Source organism: Thunnus maccoyii, chromosome 7 (genome assembly GCF_910596095.1).
Source record: "Thunnus maccoyii chromosome 7, fThuMac1.1, whole genome shotgun sequence".
Taxonomy (NCBI): domain Eukaryota; kingdom Metazoa; phylum Chordata; class Actinopteri; order Scombriformes; family Scombridae; genus Thunnus; species Thunnus maccoyii.
The window spans coordinates 21,882,789-21,902,880 of NC_056539.1; the positions used below are offsets into that span (position 1 = coordinate 21,882,789).

At 37.3% G+C, this 20,092-nt stretch overlaps 1 protein-coding gene across 3 annotated transcripts; it reads left to right on the top strand.

Annotated features, from left to right (window-relative positions):
* Positions 1–3,597: 3,597 nt before the first annotated feature.
* il12rb1 (interleukin 12 receptor subunit beta 1) lies at positions 3,598–19,007 on the top strand. 3 transcript variants are annotated; one of them, XR_006097195.1, is made up of 16 exons: positions 3,598–3,851; positions 4,548–4,671; positions 4,859–5,007; positions 5,134–5,276; positions 5,391–5,427; positions 6,827–6,955; positions 7,624–7,700; positions 9,858–10,092; positions 10,186–10,332; positions 10,762–10,860; positions 12,095–12,250; positions 12,473–12,628; positions 12,779–12,848; positions 14,791–14,832; positions 14,938–15,013; positions 16,931–16,945. XR_006097195.1 is itself a non-coding variant. In XM_042417909.1 (15 exons), the coding sequence occupies exons 1-15, from the start codon at positions 3,743–3,745 to the stop codon at positions 17,252–17,254; spliced, it is 2,031 nt and encodes a 676-aa protein (XP_042273843.1). In that variant the 5' UTR covers positions 3,601–3,742; the 3' UTR covers positions 17,255–19,007. The 3 variants fall into 3 exon arrangements, 1 of the variants encoding a protein (XP_042273843.1); XR_006097194.1 differs by having other exon boundaries at positions 14,791–15,013; positions 16,931–16,951; XM_042417909.1 differs by lacking the exon at positions 14,791–14,832 and having other exon boundaries at positions 3,601–3,851; positions 16,931–19,007.
* The last annotated feature ends 1,085 nt before the right edge of the window (positions 19,008–20,092 follow it).

A 20,092-nucleotide genomic window follows, 5' to 3' on the forward strand; every position in this document is an offset into this window, starting at 1 on the left:
GCCTCTCAACAACCCACCAACCAGAGAGATGAGGAAAGGGCCCAAACAGAGGGAACATAAAGAGAAGCTCCTTCTGAAGAATCCCTGCCTCGTGGAGCGGAGAGGAACAAGCAGATTAAAACATCAAAAGTGATCAGCTGTGTGAAGACTGTCTTGGACAAATTGACTCTGAAAACTTTTCAAGACCTCATGAAACAGCTGCAAGATGTGACAGTAGACACAGATGAAAGGTTGAACTCATTTTTGAGAAAGGCATGTTGAGACCAGACTCACCTATGGCGTACGCCAACATGTGTCACTGTCACACAAAAGTAAGTCATGTGTCTGTTAGTGTACAATGATGTATACACACTGAAAATAGAAATGATATTTAACACCAGCTAACATAAAGGAAATAATGTTAGAGACAAACTATCAACTGTGCATTAAGACAAAAAGACAAAAAAGGAGAAAAACATAAAACTCAGTCTGAGTTGATGTAGATGATACTTGTCAAACAATGTGTGCTCCGAGCACTGAAAAAAAAACAAAAATAAGACCACATTTTTGCACTTTCTGGCCTTTATTTGCAGCAATTATGATTTCATTTAGTGTCAAAGGATTTCCTTCACAGCAGTGACGACATGAGAAAATTTAAGGCCGACTGGAAGGTGGAGTACGCTAAAGGAGAGGAGGCTGACTCTAACAGTCTGTAAAGTTAAACTCCATCCGTCCACCAACAAAAACACCATCCCCCAACTCCCAAATTCCCCCTGCCTCAACCCCAACCCTATTTTTTGTCTATATTTGTCAACTCTGTGATAGATTGGTGTCCTGTCCAGGTTACCTGTATAGATAGACCTGTATAAATATTGTCTTTTATCTTACATATCCCTATTTTAGCACTGCTAAATGAGCCGCATACTGATGTTAAACTACAAATACCTTCAGAGCAACTATTTTCACAAATATACAGTAAATGTAAGTAAGTGATGTTGTTGCAAAGACATTTTATTTATTCTGATTTAATTTCCTTCTAGGTGTACAATATGTTCAGTAGTTAGTTGTTCTCCAGATAGGTTTGTGCCACTGTGAGTAACATTGCTGCAAAGCTTAACAGACATTGACAGATAAACACACATATCCAGGCTGCTGTTATATGTGATATGACATTAACCTCATTGATATGACAATCATGACCAAAGTTATTTTGTAGATTGTTTCAATCCTCTTCATGACAGCTGGTTTCTCCACCTGCTTCCAAGTTTGGCTGTTCTGAACAGCTATAAAGACTTTTCCCTTCTGAGTTAGATGCTAAACTAATTCTTTTCAAGCATAACCCGGCCCTTACTGTAGTTTATCCACTTCGCTTCTTAAATACATGTAAAGGGCCGCTCTGTAGTCGCAATTGTGTAAGTTTACTGAGAAACAATGAGAGCTTGAGGTGTGAATTTTACTCTTGATACACAAAAGTTTTTAAAATATAAAATAAGGTTTTAAAAGGGATCCAACTGAAAAAATACACATCTGATCATATTATATCGAGGAGGAAGAGCGCTCTAAACAAAATGATATAGGCCTATTTGATAAAACCAACCAAAATATGAAAAATAAGCATTCAAACTGGATACTTAGACAGATTAAAGTGATGTTTGGGTGTTTTTTCAAAAGAGTCAGTGAAACAGCGTCAGGAGTCACCTTTTCAAAGTGAAAGTGGAAGTGATTTGGTGTGAAACTGTGTCATGTATAAATGGGGAATGAGGAACAGAATGAGGATGTAAGAAGAGTTTGAGGTGCCGGTGACAATCTCTATGCAGTAATACAACAGGAGCTTCAGCACAAGCTGGAAGTAATGTTGGTTATTAGGTGTTACAATTTTAAATAGTTGAACATCGTTTATATACCAATTTGTAACATATTGTATTACAAGTAATTAACTTGTACAGAGTTGCACAAAACCTTTCATTATAAGGTTATTATCTGAGGAAAGATGGGAAACTGCAGCTTCATGGACCAACAGCTAGTTTAAAGCCACTGGAAACCCAAATCCACAACAACCTTCTAACAATGTCTTATGTACATGGTAGTAAGCATGTACATAAGACATAGGGTCTTATGTACATGCTTACACATGCACGTAAACTTTCCTGATATTGGGTTTGAATTGGGCGTGGTTATGCTTGGACATTTATTACAAGAATTACGCAAATAATTCCACGAACCAATCATAAATGATGTGACATGCTGCAGTAAGCATATTATCTCATTTACTGAGTTTCTGTGTTATTGGTAGCGTTTCTGCTATATTCTTTTAATATTACGGCTAAATACCCACTGCACATTTAAACGTACACTAGTTCTGCTCACTCTTAGCTCTCCTTCTTCTAATGACTTTCTTGCTAATCACACAGCTGTTTACATGCTTTTCAGATCTGCTAGTTACTTTAGCTTAGCAGCTAGCATTGACTTCCCTCTCTTCCTCTTGCTCTCTCTTGCTCAGTGTGTCTTATGTTTAGCTATTCCCCTGCCTCCTTTAGTGATAATGGGGCATGTAATAAATGTTGTTTATTTACCATGTTGGAGGCAAGGCTCAGTGAGTTAGAAGCGTTGCTCTGCACCATGGAAACCCAGTTGTTAGCTAGTAGTTAGCCAGCCCCCAGTAGGTGGTGCGGGGGTCAATCAAAACCTGTTCTGCCACACCTACACAGTCTTGAGAAACAGCAAAATGAACTGTTTTTTTAAACTAGGTTTTCTATTAGTTATGGACGTTTATTTTAACTCAGATTTCTGTGGATGCTTAATGAGACATCCATAGATGCATTTTTACTATTACTACTCAAGCCAAATTTCCAGAAGCTTTAATGTTAGCCCCAGTGACTGTCCAAACGAGGTGATTCACAAATTTTGCCTTGGTCAATGAGTAACATTAGCCAACTAAGAAGACACAACATGTAAATAAAAGAACTTTGGAGTCACCTGCAGTCGCATTTCTCCTCTTTTGGTGGCAGCCAACTGCGTCGCCACACCTCCAGCCCACGAAACAAGCTAGCACATACCGGATATTAAACTACTGGTAAGACGGCAAACATGTCCACCTCCAAACTCGAAGTAACCAAGCACTAGATTAGTTACTGTAATGTACGTACTGAATTTCAAAATGTAATCCCTTAAATTACACTACTTAAGATGGAAAAATTGATTACATTACTGTAACGCTTTTTTGATGCCTTACTTCCAAATACTGATCAAGATATACACAAAAAGTTCAATAATTAGTCCAGAGTTCCAACAAAAATCACCTTATTTCAAAATCATCTTACCCAATAATCATAATTGAAGTATAAGTACTTAAAGTACTCTTTAAATTCAAAATTTTACTCTCCTGCTCCAACTTCTTGTGTGATGCAGCTCACATACACACTTATGTTACTCTATTGCAGTAGTTTCCAGTGTTTCCTCTAGTTTTTCTTCAATGGCCAGCTGGAATTGAACAAAAACAATAGTTGGGAAATTAACACCAAAAAAAAAAACAAAAAAAACTGACAATAGAAATTCAAAGAATCGTTGCTTTCAGAATTGCTGTTGTGTCTGTCTGGCAGTGTGTCAAACGCAACCTCCCCCCGCCCCTGCCCTGACATTGTGGTTTTGCTGCAGCTCATACAACCTGAATAACCTGACATGAAACTTCTCTGACATTTCTGAGAAAGACAACTGAGTTACATGAAGGCAGATTGAATACATGGACTCTCACACACTCTGAGACATGATGTTCTGTCTAGACTTTCCACTATACCTCATGGAAAGTTTGAAGCGCTGGAGTTCAATATATGGATACGTTGCTGTGTTTATGTTCCTCACGACGGTCAGCAAAGGTAAATAAATATGGAAACCCTTAAAAATCTTTGTTATCCAGCCTTTATCTACCTGTCGGTTTACTTTCAATTTCTATCTGATCATATCACAATACAGTACCGGATACTAATCAGACATATGAAAATAACAAAGTTTCTGCTGTAAAAGTGCAACATCAGCCACAAAATGTTGGTTAGCTTATCAGCATCATGTGGTTTCCACTAAGGGTTGGCATCCGCTCTGCATTGCTCTGTGCAGCCTTATTGAAATGCCAGTCTTTATAGTTTTGTTTAGTTTTAAACCAATATTTTACACATTACCAGGTCAGTTTTTTACAAATAGGATGTCTGTTTTCTAATGTTGGAGCTTGAGTTTTCTCAGGACGATGGGACAGAGGGATTCAGTACTTAGACTGACGGACCAAGCCCCAAACCTCTAACCTTGTCAGAGTACATGTTTGAGACAGTGTAGAGTGCATTATTAAGTGCTTCACAATATAAAATACGACATTTAAAACCGTATTGACAATATAAAAGGTTAAATAAAATAAGAAAACTGAGGTGGCACAGCTTTGTAGGTTTTTCTATTCGTCCCTTTTTTTGCTGAAGCTGTTTTCTCTGAAGACGAGGTCTTTGTTTATTTTTGGAGCAACCCGGTAAAATAAATGTTAGAACAGGTTAATAAATGAAATTATTTTGAAATGTGTTCCTCCAAAGGGTCAACATGTGAGGCTCCTTCAAGTCCTCAGTGCTTCAGAAGAAACGCTGATGAGTCAGTTTACATGTGTGAATGGAGCATGAACATGACTGAGAGCGATGTGACATTTGATCTTTACTTTAAGTGAGTATTGTTCGGGATGTGTGTAACTGTTGGAATTAGCTTTTCATCTAAAATCACAAGTACTGGATAAATACTTGAGGTTATCTCCAAAATGAATACACACCTTCAATCTACTAGTCTTAGGATTGTGAGATGCTTTCTGTTTGTTGTTTTCACTGCAATCATAGCTCTACATATTCATCCATAGTGAAACAAAATTTAACATTAAGAAGACCTGGCATGAGATCCCTGAGGAACAGCTGATTAAACATCGGCTTGTTCATATTCGGGTGGAAGCTCACGTAGGAAACTCCAGCTGCAGGTCACTTAAGACGTCTGTTAAACTTGTGGACACAGGTACTAGATGCTCCTCTGATTTTACACAACAACATAGGAGATTAAACACATTAACACAAACGTATATTTAGCATATAAAATCATAATAAAACATTACACACAAAATGTTCTGCTTTTCTTCAACAGTTAAGTATGAAGCACCAGGAAATATTTCAGTTTCCTGGTTAAAAAACAACCTCAGCTTGGTATGGAGAGCTGCAGAGAAGTATCCAGCTTTAGCCGAGGTGTGGTTTCGACGAGATAAACACCCCATAGAATCATGGGAAAAAGTGAGGCATAATTGTGATTTGCTATCAAATCTATCTAAAAGTCTATTGTGTCTGAAGAAAATGTTTGTTATCTTATATAATCATTTTAACCCTTTATCCACATTGCTGTTACAGAGAAAAATGACAACCACTATCAGTCAGACCTCTATGTGTGAGTACTTTCATGTCTTGTATGATGAAATGTTCATTTAGCATTATTTCATATTGTTGTGGGTGATCGGTTTGTTCTCTGCTTCTTGTGGAATTATTTCTGAGACACAGTGAATGATTACATCAGCGGTTTTGTATGTTTTTACAAAGGAAATACTGGTTAGTAGGATCAATTCATTGTTGGCTTTGGTCTTTTCATGTGATTTGATGAAAGGGGACGTATTATGCTTTTCCTTAATTTCAGGCATATATATAATGTCACAATGTCGGATGTTCATGTTAAAAGTGGCCGATGTGTCAAATAACAAGGTAAACGTATGTAGTAGTAATCCCTGTGAGCAAAAAGCAGCAGCTTCAGACTACTCTGAACGCTTGGTTTCCAACAGTTTTTTCTACTTTCGGCCCGAGCTGATGTCAGTTTGTGACGGGTATCTTTAGTGCAGTGACGTGCACAGCGCGTGAGGTCGCTGCTCCGCTCTAGGAGTAGTTATGCCAAGCCACAATGTCATTACACAGCACAGCAAAGTAAAATAAGTAGTTTACCTGTTGAAGGTGTGCTGGTTGTCTGCAGCTCTTCATAAAACATCTCACTGTGGCTGTTACTGCTTGTAATATTCCTCCCTGCATTATTTCTCACTGATCTGCTGAACAAATAGCTCCAAATAGGCCCATATGTTGCTGTTCAATGCTCACTAATTCAGTGAAGAACACGTTTTTACTTCCTGTAGATTCTTCACAATAAAAGTCTCCCATTAGTTAGTCATTGATAAGCTTTTAATTTGAAGCAGTAAAGCAGGAAATGTTTGGTTTGCATTGACGGTAAAGTTACCTATGGGGAGGGGGGCCTTAAAGAGACAGGATCTAAAACGGAGTGTAAGAGAAACTGTTTATATTAAAGGGCTGCATAAAGGGCCAGTATCAGATAAATAAGTTTTTCTGTTTTTTTGAACTGTGAATCATGCAGAGCTACTCTAATGGAGTCCAAAAATAAAAATTTTGAGCTAAGATGAGCACAATAGGTCCTCTTTAACAGCTGAAAAGTATGTTTTTGCTGTTGTCCATTGGTTTAAAGGACCAGTGTGTAGGATTTAGTGGCATCTAACTGTGAGGTTACAGATTGCAACCAACTGAACACCCCTCCCCTTCCCCTTCCAAGTGTAACTGTGTAAGAGAACCCACAGTGGCCGCGAAACTTGCAAAAAACACGAAAGGCTCTCTCTAGAGCCAGTGTCAGTACATCACTGTTGGGCGTTGTTACAACTGAGTTGAAACATTCAACCCAGGAGGGCAGTGAAACATAGGCTTTTCAGTCTGACATTAAGCTACTATTAAAAGAGGAAAAATAACACAAATCTAAAATGTCTAATTTATGAAATGTCTTACTCTCTCTTTTTAAACAGGCCAGGTCATTGTTGCAAATCTCTTGAACCATAAGGCTTACCAGGTTCAGATCAGACATCAGCCCACACTGGCCCGGGCCCTTAATCCACTGTGGAGTGACTGGTCTCAAGTTGTGATTGTTCCTGGAGGTGAAGTCATCATCATGTTGTCTGTATAAATGGATGACTGGATTATAACGTTCATGTTTTTGTGGGTGGCACTTTAGACTTTATTATCCATCATTAAATAATTTTTGTTGGATCATTTACATCGTTAGACAAAGAAAGTGAGCGTTAAATCATCTTATAGCTGCACTAGACGTAATGTAAACATCCAATTGGTTCACAAACCTGAATCACAAAATGACACAACAAAAGAGAAGAGCATCAAAATCCCCAATGACTGATCCAATATGTAACTGTAGATTCTCTCTTCTCTGAACTGTGGTGCCAGGTATGATTACTGCCCTGAAATGATCTGTGTACACTGGAAGTCATGAATCTGAACTCAAAATGTAATATATATCTTGTTTTGAACGGTAGCAATATGTGTCCTCACCTTTCCCACCACATTGCCTTGCACTGTATTACATTTCTGAGGTTTTGATTCCTCGATATTTATACAGTTGCCTCTTTCCTGCCTTTGCCGATGACAAGCTGTAAAATGTGTAAGATTAGTTCCACTCTAAAAAACACTTTTGTATAATGGAGATTTAAAAGTTCAAACTAGATGCAAAATCCCTTTTTGCAATAGAAACTATTTTCCCCAAATGAAAACAGAAATAGCCTTGTCACTAATATTTGTGTTTTTACTGCAGAGCTTGAACATAAACCCGAAGTCACCATGACCAAGACGCTTGTAAATAACGGCCGAAGAGTGACACTAACTTGGAAGGTAAACCAGTAAAGGGAAAACTACACCAAAACATACAAACCTGTGGATCTAGATTAGAGTGACACACATTTAAAACTGTTTCTTTCCACCAGCATATATTGACATTGTCCCACAATGTGCAACAAGTACTCCAAATGAAACGAGAAAATACATAATTGGCCCATGCCCTCCAGACCAACAAATATAAGCGTTTTTTGATCCAAAAATGTCAAAAATAAAACCTGTTTATGATCTTGACAATGCTATAGTTAAGGTTTCGTTAGTTTTAGGCACTAAAATAATTTGGTTAGATTTAAGAAATTAGGGAACTTTTGTTGTCATAGTCACTATAATAATAATTGGTTTATGGCTAGGGTACGACCAAAATCATGATTAAAATATACCATTTAAGAAACCAACCAAAAGCTACCTGAGGAGTTTTAAGAAATTATACATTCACATTTGTCCAGTTGCACAATCAGTATGTCAATTTGATACTTTAATTCAGACAATTCATGGGAAATGTTGAATTGCATTGGAAGCAGCATGTGCCCATTTTAGCAGTATTCAACTTTCAGCATTATCAAAAAGTCACTAGAGTCAAAAGAAAGTTTAATTCTAACCTTCAACATCACTAGTCCCAATGGACTAGTGATGTCCAAGTGATCAAGTAATCTGGGACATGTACATTACTCTCCTTACTCTAAAGTTTTAGCCATGCAAACAGTGTGGCTCTAAGGTTGGCAATGTCGGTCTGTTGGTCCACCACTTTTTGAATTCTTTTATTTTTAAAGCAGCTATAATCAATATTTTTGTGACAGAAACAAATGAGTTAAGTGTAATATGAGAGGAGTCGCTCATAGCATGAACCTACAGAGAATTTACCCCTGACTCTGCAGCTCCCCTCGGCTTTGTAAGAGCTTCACATCAAGTTTCACCTCATTGTTTAGCAGTCTGGCCTGCAGCTTTATTGTTTTGGTTCACCCTCACCTCTCTCAATTTTGGCCACAGTAGTCAGCTGTTTTCAGCAAAGAAGCTCTTAACTCCTATTGTACACTACCTGCTCACCACCAAACCAGACATAGTTAGCGACTAGCTGGTGAACATAGTAGAGCATTTAGCAGCTAAAGAGCAAGATATTTCCCTCAGGAGTTTTTAGAGACTAAAAATGAGTGAATACTAGACTCACATTTGCCAGATAGCCACTTGCAGCCAAAAATCCCCTGCAGATGTAAAAACATTTTCCCAATAGACCGCCATTATAAAAGGGACATCTGTAAAACTGTTGAAAAGACACCTCGAACTGCAAACAAGGTCAATTGGTACTTTTTATTATGAATCTTTAATCCATGAAGGTTTGATGTTTATAAAAGTTTCTCCGAGCCTAGAAAAGTTCTTTTAGAGTTTGTGATGTCATTCCAATGTAAAGTCTATGGGCTGAGTGGGAACCATCTTTATATACAGTCTATGGTGGGAATGCATGGGCGGGGCTAGAAAACAGAAGTTAGCCGGAAGCTAGAAAACTTTTCTGGCTTATGCGCCAGGCGAGAAAATTTCATTCAAATGATTGGGCGCCATCTTTGAGTCCGGTACATTGTTTTCATTTTCAAGTCTTCAGTCTCAACCGATGTTTATCAGATTTCACACAGCTCTCTCTGGAGTCAGAAAAGACTTCATAAAACATTTTCTTACATATGCTTACCAAGACCTGAAACCGACTTTGAGCACACAAACAAAAACAATCAGACCTTTAACTTTCTTTCATACACCTTCATCTGGCAGAAATTTCAATTTGTCTTTTGGCGTATGTATTTTGTCTTTAGTGTTAATTAGCAAATATTAGCATCCTAAAATGCTAAACTAGCGTGGCACACACAGTAAATGTTACAGCATGATTGCATGTTATCCTGATGACATTAGCTTTTAGCTTCAAGCACTGCTGTGGCCAAGTAATGCCTCACAGACTTGCTAGCATAGCTGTAGACTCTGTAGTCTTGTTCAGGGCAATCAGTGTCTCTCATACTGAAGTTTCTACCACTGTATGCTTTCATTTTCATTGTTTTATTGTTCGCCCCAGTGCAGGGCTGATCCAATTGTGGTTGATTATATGTATATTTCTTTGTTCACTTACTTGAGTTTGCTGTGTTTGTCTGAATTGTTATCCATTCTGCTCCTCAGCCAGTGCAACATGCAGCAGCAGTCAGAGGAGTGACTTACAGCCTAAACGACACTCAGTCTTCTCATGGATGTCCTTGTCGTCCTGTGAAGAACAGAGATCCCATCAGCACGACTAGTTACACTACTTATGTGTCATACTCAGCTGTCAACATCTCTGTTATTGCTAGAAATGCAGCAGGGTCTTCTCCTCCAGCAATCATACAAGTGCCAGCTGAAAGTGCTGCGGATTTAAAAAGTAGGCTAAAGTGTGTTTGTGCTTGAGTGTGTCACATATGCATATTTATCCTTAAGTAGACCTTAAATACTGTTAATTCTTTTTCCCTTGCAGCTTGTGATAAAACATTACTGAATGTAAAAATAAATAAGACAACTTGCCTTGAGTGGTACGAGTTTCAAGATGGTGATCCAAGACCAGAAAATATTCTAACTTTGTCGGGAAGGAAGAAAAAAAAAGAAAAGATGCAAATAAGAAAAAGTAAGGTCACACAACTTTATCACCTTTGTTCTACAGAGAACAAAAACAAAGGAGAAGATAAAAACAAAAACAAGACAGGGTTGTTTATATGTCAAATCTTATCCTTGGTCTAACTTTACACCAAATTTCATTGATGGTTTTGAGACAAATGGGTACAAAAAACATTGTTCTTACAATTATTTCATTTTTATTACCACCATGGTGAAAATAATAAAATAGGTCACACTGCAAACCAAAACCAAATGCAGGGAAAATACCAAACACGTGGTGGAAACACATCTGTTGTTCAGCCTTTTCTGTTGTTCATCACTTGTTTGTATCGTTACATCTTACATTGTTCATTTAATGTTATAAAATCTTGTAAAAGAAATATTTTCTCTATAAGGTAAACTGTATATCAGTTTGACTTTCTTTCTGTTTCTGTTACAGACATAAAAGACTATGTGCGTTACCTTTACTTCGAACACAGATGTATCAGAGGGAAACCACGGACAGTTAAAATGTGCCTTTTTTATCAAAAAGAGGGTGGTAAGTGTCTTTTTAATTAGGTTGCTCCACATGTTGTGTACACTAACAAGTACAAGTTCATATTACTAGATAATTGAGCCATAAAGTCGACCCTCTGCGGACTTTATGGCTTTACTATAACGTCACACTACTTCCTCCTTTGGTCCCAACAGGCACAAATAATTGCAACAGCAGCTAAATAGCTTTTTCTTGTAAATGTAAACACATATTATTTTTTGGGCATTTGCTAAAATGACTGATTCTGTTGTTTTTCTTTGAAGGACATTCACGTAAATGCAATTGTGCAGGGGATATTGCTTAACGGAGTAGAATGTCATTTGGTAGAAAAATTCTGTCTTTATCTTTCTTGTTTCTGCATTTTTCTTTTTGTTGCTCAGCTGGTGTCAAGTAAAACAAAAATGGAATACAGTACACCTCAACAGCATAGGAGTATAGACAAATACACATAAGTTAGGAGGTGCAATTTTCTTCTGCTTTCTCTGTCCCAGTACCAATTCCAAAAACTTAAATTTGGCAAATAATTAGCTCCTCTTTTAGGCCACGGAAGCAGATGCAGCTCTGTCAGTCTGTCAGTCCACCATTGTGGTCCAGACTGAAAAATCTTAACAACTGAATGGACAGCCATGAAGTTTTGTGCAGACATTCGTCCTCAGAGGATGAAACCTACTTACTTTGGTGATCTCACGACTCTTCCTCTAGCGCCACCATGAGGTTGTGGGTTGAGTGAAATGTCTCAAAAACTGTTGGATGGATTGCCAGGAAATTTGGTACAGATTATTATGGCCTTTAAGGACAAATTGTAATCACTTAATGATCATCTGACTTTTAACTTAGTGCCATCATTAGGTCAAAATTAATTTCAATTTGATCAATACTTTTGTTTATGGCAAAAATACCTCCAAAGCTAATGACATTCCCATCAGCCTGAGCTGTACTGTGTTTAGTGCATATTAGCAAATGTTAGCAGGCTAATACAATAAACTAAGATGGTAAACAAGATAAACATTATACCTGATAAATATGAGCATGTTATCTTTGTATCACTGTGAGCGTGTTAGTATGCTGGCTAGTTCTGTGAGACACATTTTTCAGTACCCAGTGTTTTCAATAAGATGGGTTACTATATGGTGCTTACACTGATCCAGTGCAGATTGGTGCATCAAGGTGATAAATCTAAGCCAAGTTTGTCTCCACATACTGTAAAAGAACCCTAAATTTGTATTTTCCTCTTCAGTTCCACGCAGAGAACCCCAGGACCTCACTGCGTTTAGCGAAACACACAGTTCTGTTAACCTGTTGTGGAAAGCAATTCCTTTTGTGGACCAGCAAGGTTTCCTCACACACTACAGGCTTTGCAGTGTGAAAATCGGCTCACAGGACAAGCAGAAAGGTGTGAACATCACCTTTTTTTTTTTGACTCATCTGTAGCCTTTTGTTTATTTCACAAAGCTTTGTAGACCTGAAGGGAAGAGTGCATATTTTCTCATGTATAGCTTCATGTATTATTTCAAATGTACAATATCCCAACTTTTGACTTTTGATACTCAATTTACAAATGACAGTAACTTTCAATATACATTAGATTTTATTTCCATATCCCATTTAATTTCAGAGTGCCATAACATATCAGCCTCACTGACAAAATACTGTCTAGAAAACTTGACACCAGGAACGAGATACGATGTCACCCTTGCCGGTGTGACACGAGCGGGAGAAGGGCTTCAAGCCAATGTAACTATCAAAACGCTGCCAGAGAAGCCTGTGAATGGTACTGTATCAGACTTACAAAATGGACTCTTGTGTTGAAGCATCTTTGTGGTTTGTCATGAAGTTATAGTATATGCAAATCAATGGAGCAGTTTTTCCACACGTTGCTGCTAACTAATTTTTTCCTATCTTCCTTTTTTCCCCAAATTAGTGTGGTTAAGTCTCGGATTGCTGTTTGTGTTCTTTTTAATGTCAATAATGTTCACCTTCATCTTGAAGAGGTGAGTGAGCCCGACTTTAAGCATTCTATAATTTTGGATAAAAGTAATAATAAGCCTACAAACTACAGTATGTACTCTCTTTGTAGAGAGATGTGGAGATTTTAACAATTGATGTTCTTTAAAGCAAGACTATGTAACTTTTGCTGAACATTGGTAACTGTGGCAAATAAAGCTTAAAGGGGAGGTATACTGCAAATTTTCAGGTGTATATTTTTGTTCTGGGGCTCTACTGGAATATCTTGCATTATTTACAGTTCAAAAAACTCCTTGTTTATCTTATACTGGCCTTTTATGCAGCCCCTTAGATCAGCCTCTGTCAGAAACAAGCCGTTTTTGCTCCTGTCTCTTTAACACCCCCCTCCTGATGAGCTCACTCTGTTCTGATTAGTTAGTTTCAGGAAGCTTCATCTCTGCAGACTATCCTCGATTCAGGAGGCTACATGAACAAACTACAGTATGATTTTGCTGCTTTTTCTTAATCTTTACTTGAAATCGAAACATCTCAAATACATCTGTAGCAAAAAGTTTGATGTTTATGACTTGAAATCCTGTAGTGTAAAAGGAACAGCGATAGAATATTGAGCAGAAACCCACAATAGCCAATGAGAGCGAGCTGGTCAGGAAGTGTCACCAACCGGATGTTGCGTACTTGTGTAGAACAGAAACATGGCTGCCAACAGCACAAATAGGACTTTTGTCTCCCAAGCCAGAGAATGTATAAAAATGACTACATTTCAAATGATCACAAATTTCACTCTCCACTCCACCTGTGTACAAATTACAATAACATTAGCATGTAGCAGTAGCTTGCACTAGCCCCGTTTGAGTCTAACAATAAAACAATGTATTTCCAACTCACCTCCAGCTTAGGCTGCAAAAGGTATAAGCTTTGCTGATTCCGTCTTTTCAGCCATAAGTACATCCACAGTTTTCTTCTCTTTTTTTGCTTTTCGGTTCAAAACATAGCACACACAATTGCAACCAGCTGACGACAATAGTTCGCCTCCATGTTTGTTTTTTTTCTAAAGTCATGTATGATCATGCAAGTTTCTGTGAGATCCTAAGTCCCTGGAATCGTGTGTGTGGTCTTACGTCTTGAATGAATCATCTGGTGTATGCATTCTTATGATTAAAATACTAAAAATAGGTTAAATCTGTTGTTATGTCTGTGGTCTCCCACGTTTTTTAAAACCTGTTAAGATTTGAAAATCCTCTAGTGTGTACCAAGCATAAGGCTACCAACGGACGGCCGTTTATGGGCATGTTGTAACAATCTGATGTCATCACGAGGAGGAAGTAGAGGTGACTCTGAGCAGGTTAAAGTCCTGGCTTTTGACTTTCAGAGAGCATTTTACATTACATTATTTACGTTCACCTGAAGTTTTGGAACTCTGACCATGTTTAACATAGACATCTGACATTATAACAATATAAGAATAACCAGAAGTAACAAAAAGCATGACATGTCCCCTTTAATGACACACCAAATTTCCCTTTATTTTCCAAGATTCTCTGGAGTCAGCTGCTCGTTTTACTTTTGCGATAAACCATTGAAATGTTTGTCTGTCACATGTTAAAATGTAATAGCACAAGAGATGAGTCATGAAGTCAGCAGACTAACTTAGTAACGTCAGTTAGACAACAATATCTGAAGTTAGCGAACATTAACCACCATAGTGGTCATACCAGAATAAGTAAGGCTGTAGCAGCAAAACCCCTGAGTGTATTTAATTTGAGTAAGGGTGCAATTTGTGTCATTTCTTTCTTCAAAAGTTACACAGTCTCAGTTCAAAGCCACTACAATGAGTAGGGGATTTTATTTACAGTCATATCAGCTTTAAAATTATTCTGATGGCATTAGATTTTTGTTGGTAGAAAAATGAAACACCCTTGATGAAAATGTGTGTAGTCCATTCGCTGCTTTTACTCTCTATCCACTCAGTTTCACAGAATAAATGGCCACATATACTGAAGAGGCTTTAAAGTATGTGGATTTTCTGAACAACTGTTCATTTGCAATCTTTAAAGCATCTATTTGTTCCTCCTGGCTGGCACGTTTTAACAGTTTCTGTTCTTTTCTAATACTTAGAATCAAAAACTTGATGTTCCCTCCTGTGCCGACACCTGTCATTTTAGATTTCACCAATCATCAGCCACAGAATCAGGTAAATCTCATTAAGGATTGCACTTTACCTGGGTTTGAAACTGTGTCACATGTGGGTAGTTTTTGTGCTTTCTGAGTAGTTTTTGGGCTTTTAGTCATTTATGTACTATAGAAGTTTGCTATCGAGTCACAAATGCCTTGGGACACGTTTGGGGTTTTAACCTTTTTGACAATGACGTGCACTCTTTTCACACTTCTGTACAATGTAACGGTACAACATTTTTGAAGACAGTGGAATTTTTCAATTGACTCCCACCAGAGCTTGTCAGTTCAAAAAAGTTCAAGCATAAAACATTGCAAACAACATAAAACATCAAAGCAGGCTTAAGATTCCAGTTGCGTTAATAACATTTTGTCAAACATATTTTATATGAAAATGCACCATTTCATTGTCAGAATATCAACGAACAAATCGTAGTATGTGTGCATGATTACAACAAACAATAGTATGTATAGAGACTGTGTGAGTGTTCCACAATCTCATCAGAAACACTGTTTGCTCGGGAAGATTTGCATTTTCTCACTATTTTGTATCATGAAGCATTCAGCAGATTTATCTCCAATAAAAGTCTAGGGCCCACAGCTGACAGTATTTTTTCTTCTGGCATTGTTAATTTGAGGTAATTGTGCTAATATCTTGCTGTTATTATGGCAATGATTTATTTATGTTGAAATAACTCATACTGCATCTTTAACACCCGAAAAATGATAGAAGTGGAACACAACAAGAGGCAGAGCAAAACAACAATCAACAATCAACAACGTCATCCTGAGTTTGCACATGTTGTGAATGAGTGGTAGCAAATGAGTTGTGTATGTACTCTATGTATATGTGTTAATAAGGTTGTGTTGAGTGAGTGGAGGCTGAAGTACAGTAATTAGAAAAGTAAGACAAAGACAAAAGGAGGCAGTTGATGTGAGTGGATGTATTACATATTACTTTTTCCAGGGAAGTAGATGAAATGAAGGAAAGTCCCTAATGAAGTTGCTGAAATATGATGTGAGATAGCCACAAACCGTTGATTTGACCAGAAAGAAGAACTCTCAGACTTGGTAAACAGGGTGTACAGTAAATCAGTACAGTCAGTTCATGTCTATTCTAAGGAAGTGTCAACCGTCTTTGTGATTTAAAAAAAGAGCTCACCTCTGTTCTCCTGTGAAAAAACATGCAACTCAAATTTTTTGTGGTTGTATTTCTAATAAAACCCTACCTCTATATCATAGGGTAAATGTAAAAAAAACATGGTTGACAAGACAAAACATGTTTTTTAGTTCTTGAAATGTTTACATCTAAGCAATCTAGTTGATCTAAGCCAAGTCAATTACAACTTATGTGTTTCAACTTACATAAAGTTACAATTTTATTTTAATTGTGATTCTTTGGTTCCTTCTAAGCTATTATAAAGAGAAATGATAATGGATTTTAGCCTCAAATTTACATACATTTAATACTTAGATGCATAGCAACAACAGACTCTTACAGTATTTGTACAGCAGATTTTTCATTTGTATACTATTTCTTTTTATATTTAACAAAACCATTTTCCTTTCCCTCATTCTGTTTTTGGACTTCTCAAACTAATTAACAAGTTACATCTTGTTTGTTTAATCCATACAAATTGTTAAAACATGCACACAGTTTTTGGCCATGTGCAGTAAATGTCATAAGTCTCAGCTGGTTGCCTAGCAACCTCAGGGTGATTATGAGACTAGCTTCATATTAACCTTACAGATATAAGAGTAAGCATATTTCTCAAAGTTTCAAACTATTCCTTCAATTATTTTTATTATTTTTGTATATGGCAGTCAGAGAGGACAGCAAGCTAAGAGTTTCACTGTTTGCTCTCTGTGCATATGTTAATAAAACATGAATCTTGAATGTCACTGTTCTCTGCTAATGCGACCTACTGTACAACAGGAGACGATGGAGAAGGAAGAGAAGGTGCATGAGCTGACGTTGCACCAGCTGCCTCCAGAGCACAAGACTCTCCTCGAGGACCTCGAGGAGAGCACTGTCCAGGAGCGGGATGACAGTACTGACGAGGACCCGGAGAATGAGAGGGGAGATTCACAGATGTCAGAGGGGACCAGTGATGAGTGTTTGAGTCCTGGCTCTACAGAACAGGTGCTGAGGTGCTCTAGAGAAGACATCGAACAGATGGATGAGCTCACCATGCTGATATACAGGAAAGGACTGGTGTTCGATGTGAAGACAGACTCCCCTGAAAATGGACTTAACTGAAGGTTTTTCCACTGCATAAATGTAACAGGGTTGATATGTTTGTTGACTAATACTAAAGACTGGATGACTCAATGTAGTCTTTTTATATAGATGTCTAAAGAGCATCTTGTAATAAGGAAAATATGTAATTCTTGTTTGACATTCATGTCTGTATGACTAAACACAGTGACATTACATCACATTACATAGGGAGGCCAGTTTATGAAAGCAAGCACTCACAGGCTTTGTCAGTGCACATTGTCAATAAACCTTAGTAGATAGTAAATTTTGGTTCAGACTTTTATGATTCTTACAATCTTTAGGTTTGTCCAGACAAAAAAGATTCTTACATATTGACAAATTTTGTTGCACAGACCTGCTTTTTAGCCATGTCAGCGTCACCACGACGGCTCACCACTTTGGTCCAGACTGAAATATCTCAACAACATCTGATGGACTGACATGAGCTTGATTTTATACAGACATTCATGGTCCTCAGAGGATGAAGCCTACTGTCTTTGGTGCTCCCCGGACTTTTCCTCTAGTGTCACCATAAGGCTGACATTTGTGGCTTGTATGTCCCAATAACTGTGTGATGGATTAATTAATGAATTTGGTGCCATTCTTTTTCTTTGTGAACTTTGGTGATCCCATAACTTCATCAATAGTTTTGCTTTGTGATCAAGCACCTTCAAAACTAATAACATTTCCATCAACCACAGCTGTACTTTGTGTAAGGTGCTACTTTGCATGTTAGCAAGTGCTAACACACTAAACTGAAAAACCAATTAAAGGATAAATAATACTTGAACAATAAACCTATTGATTTCTCATGTAAAAATAATACTAAAATATATTAAAATCAAGGACTGCATTTTAAGTTTTAAAAAGGTATATCAATTATTCAGATGCAGGAGCATATGACCTAAATAATTTATATTGGCAGAAAAAACCTTTTGACTTTTTCAACACAACTCTCTGAACAGTTATTACATTCACTTCACTGCAACTACAAAAGATCAAAAAACAAATTTAAGACCTTAAGGTTCTACAATAACCATTACAGCCTCACCAGAGCTGCTAGCAATGGCTCCTATTATGTGTTATTTTTCTGCAATATGCAACTAAAAAAATACATTGAAAGAGTCTTGACCAAGTGTTGTTAAAACAAAACCTGTAGGAAACTACAAAGAAAAGAAGCGGTGGATGTGACGGCTGAGTAGCGCAAATGTGAACATGTCAAAAGGTGAGCATGTGACAGGAAGTGGTCACAAAAACAATGACCTTAAAAAAGGTTCACATGCAAGTGAAATGCTAGATTACTCATAACCAAAAACACTCCTGTGGCGTTTCGAGCTCCCCTGTTCAAACAAAAACGTGTCATGCTGATTTGTTAGAAATGATGACAGACATATATTATTTTCCACCACACCGCACTTTTATTTCTCAGCAGAAAAAAAAGTATTTTTCTTGGTTCCTGCACTGTTTGGTTGTAGCTTGGTTGAGAAGACTGAAATCAGCAAGAATATCATTCACATCACTATCACTTTGTGTTACATGTTTTATCTCTCACCACATCGAGATTAAGATCACGTGTTCTGACCACAGACGGCAGGCGGACACCTAACAAATGTGATGTGTGGTGAAGTAAATACTATCAACAGACACCACAGTGCTATGATCTGTGTGTATATTAAAATCCAGCTGAACTTGAACTTTTTTTGTCTACTACAGCAGTGGTTCTCAAACGTTTTCACATCAAGGATCCCTAAACTGACACAAATTAGACCACAGACCCCCATCTGATAAAATTTTTGCTTTTAGATGTTTTATTTCAGAAAGTGTATGAAACCCATGACCAAAATACATCCATACATTCTGTCATAGATTGAGTTATTATGAAAATAAATGATTCCCCCTCTTGCTGGGGACCCCCTGGAATCCCCTCAAACATTATTCATTCTCTGCTTATGAGTCTCATAGTTTGCTATTATGTATCAGGCTTTAACAAAACTAGTGTTGGTCATCAAATATCAGCAGGAGTATTTATACTTATACTTACCCATAACAGAAACTAATGCACAAATATCAGCTTGTATCAGTCTTATCTTGCACTTGGTCAATCTAGGTTTTTAGTAGGACAACAGAGGAAGTTACAAAGGGCTTCAATGTCCTCATTTAGGTGATGACTAATAAAAGTTATCACAATAACAACCAAGTGTTTGGATGCATCAAAACATTTTACGTTGTTAAGAGGAGCTTTGTAATTATCAGATATTGCATCAATGGCTAGGCCTGCAGGCATCAGCAGCTAATATTAATCACAGACCTATATATATAAAAACTATTAGTGCATTCTAATATTCTCCAACTGCATTGAGTAAAATAAAGCACATTATGTACTACAAATGTAAACCAAGGTTTAATCCCACCACCAAATTTCAAAACACTAACTTGGAAAATACTCACAAAGATAGACAATCATTAGACAGTTTTTTTTATATAATAATCATGAGTTAATAGTGAAAATATTCAAACGTGCCCCATCACTCAATCATTCATGATCTAAATTTTTCCCCAAAGTTCATATACAGTTCTGCCTGAAAGTTTGTGAACCCTTTAGAATTTTCTCTATTTCTGCATTAATATTACCTAAAAGGTCATCAGATATTTACACAAGTCCTAAAACTAGATAAAGGGAACCCGATTAAACAAATGAGACAAAAACATTAAAGTTATTCATTTATTTATTGAGGAAAATTATGCAATCTTACATATTTGTTTGAGGCAAAAGTATGTGAACCCTTGCTTTCAGTAACTGGTGTGACCCTCTTTTGCAGAAAATGTTTTCGGTAACTG

Coding starts and splice junctions, on each gene's coding strand:
- il12rb1 (XM_042417909.1), top strand. CDS start 3,743: ATGATGTTCTGTCTAGACTTTCCACTATACCTCATGGAAAGTTTGAAG. Junction 10,861..12,094: donor TTTTTATCAAAAAGAGGGTG/GTAAGTGTCTTT, acceptor TTTCCTCTTCAG/TTCCACGCAGAGAACCCCAG. Junction 12,629..12,778: donor GCCAGAGAAGCCTGTGAATG/GTACTGTATCAG, acceptor TCCCCAAATTAG/TGTGGTTAAGTCTCGGATTG.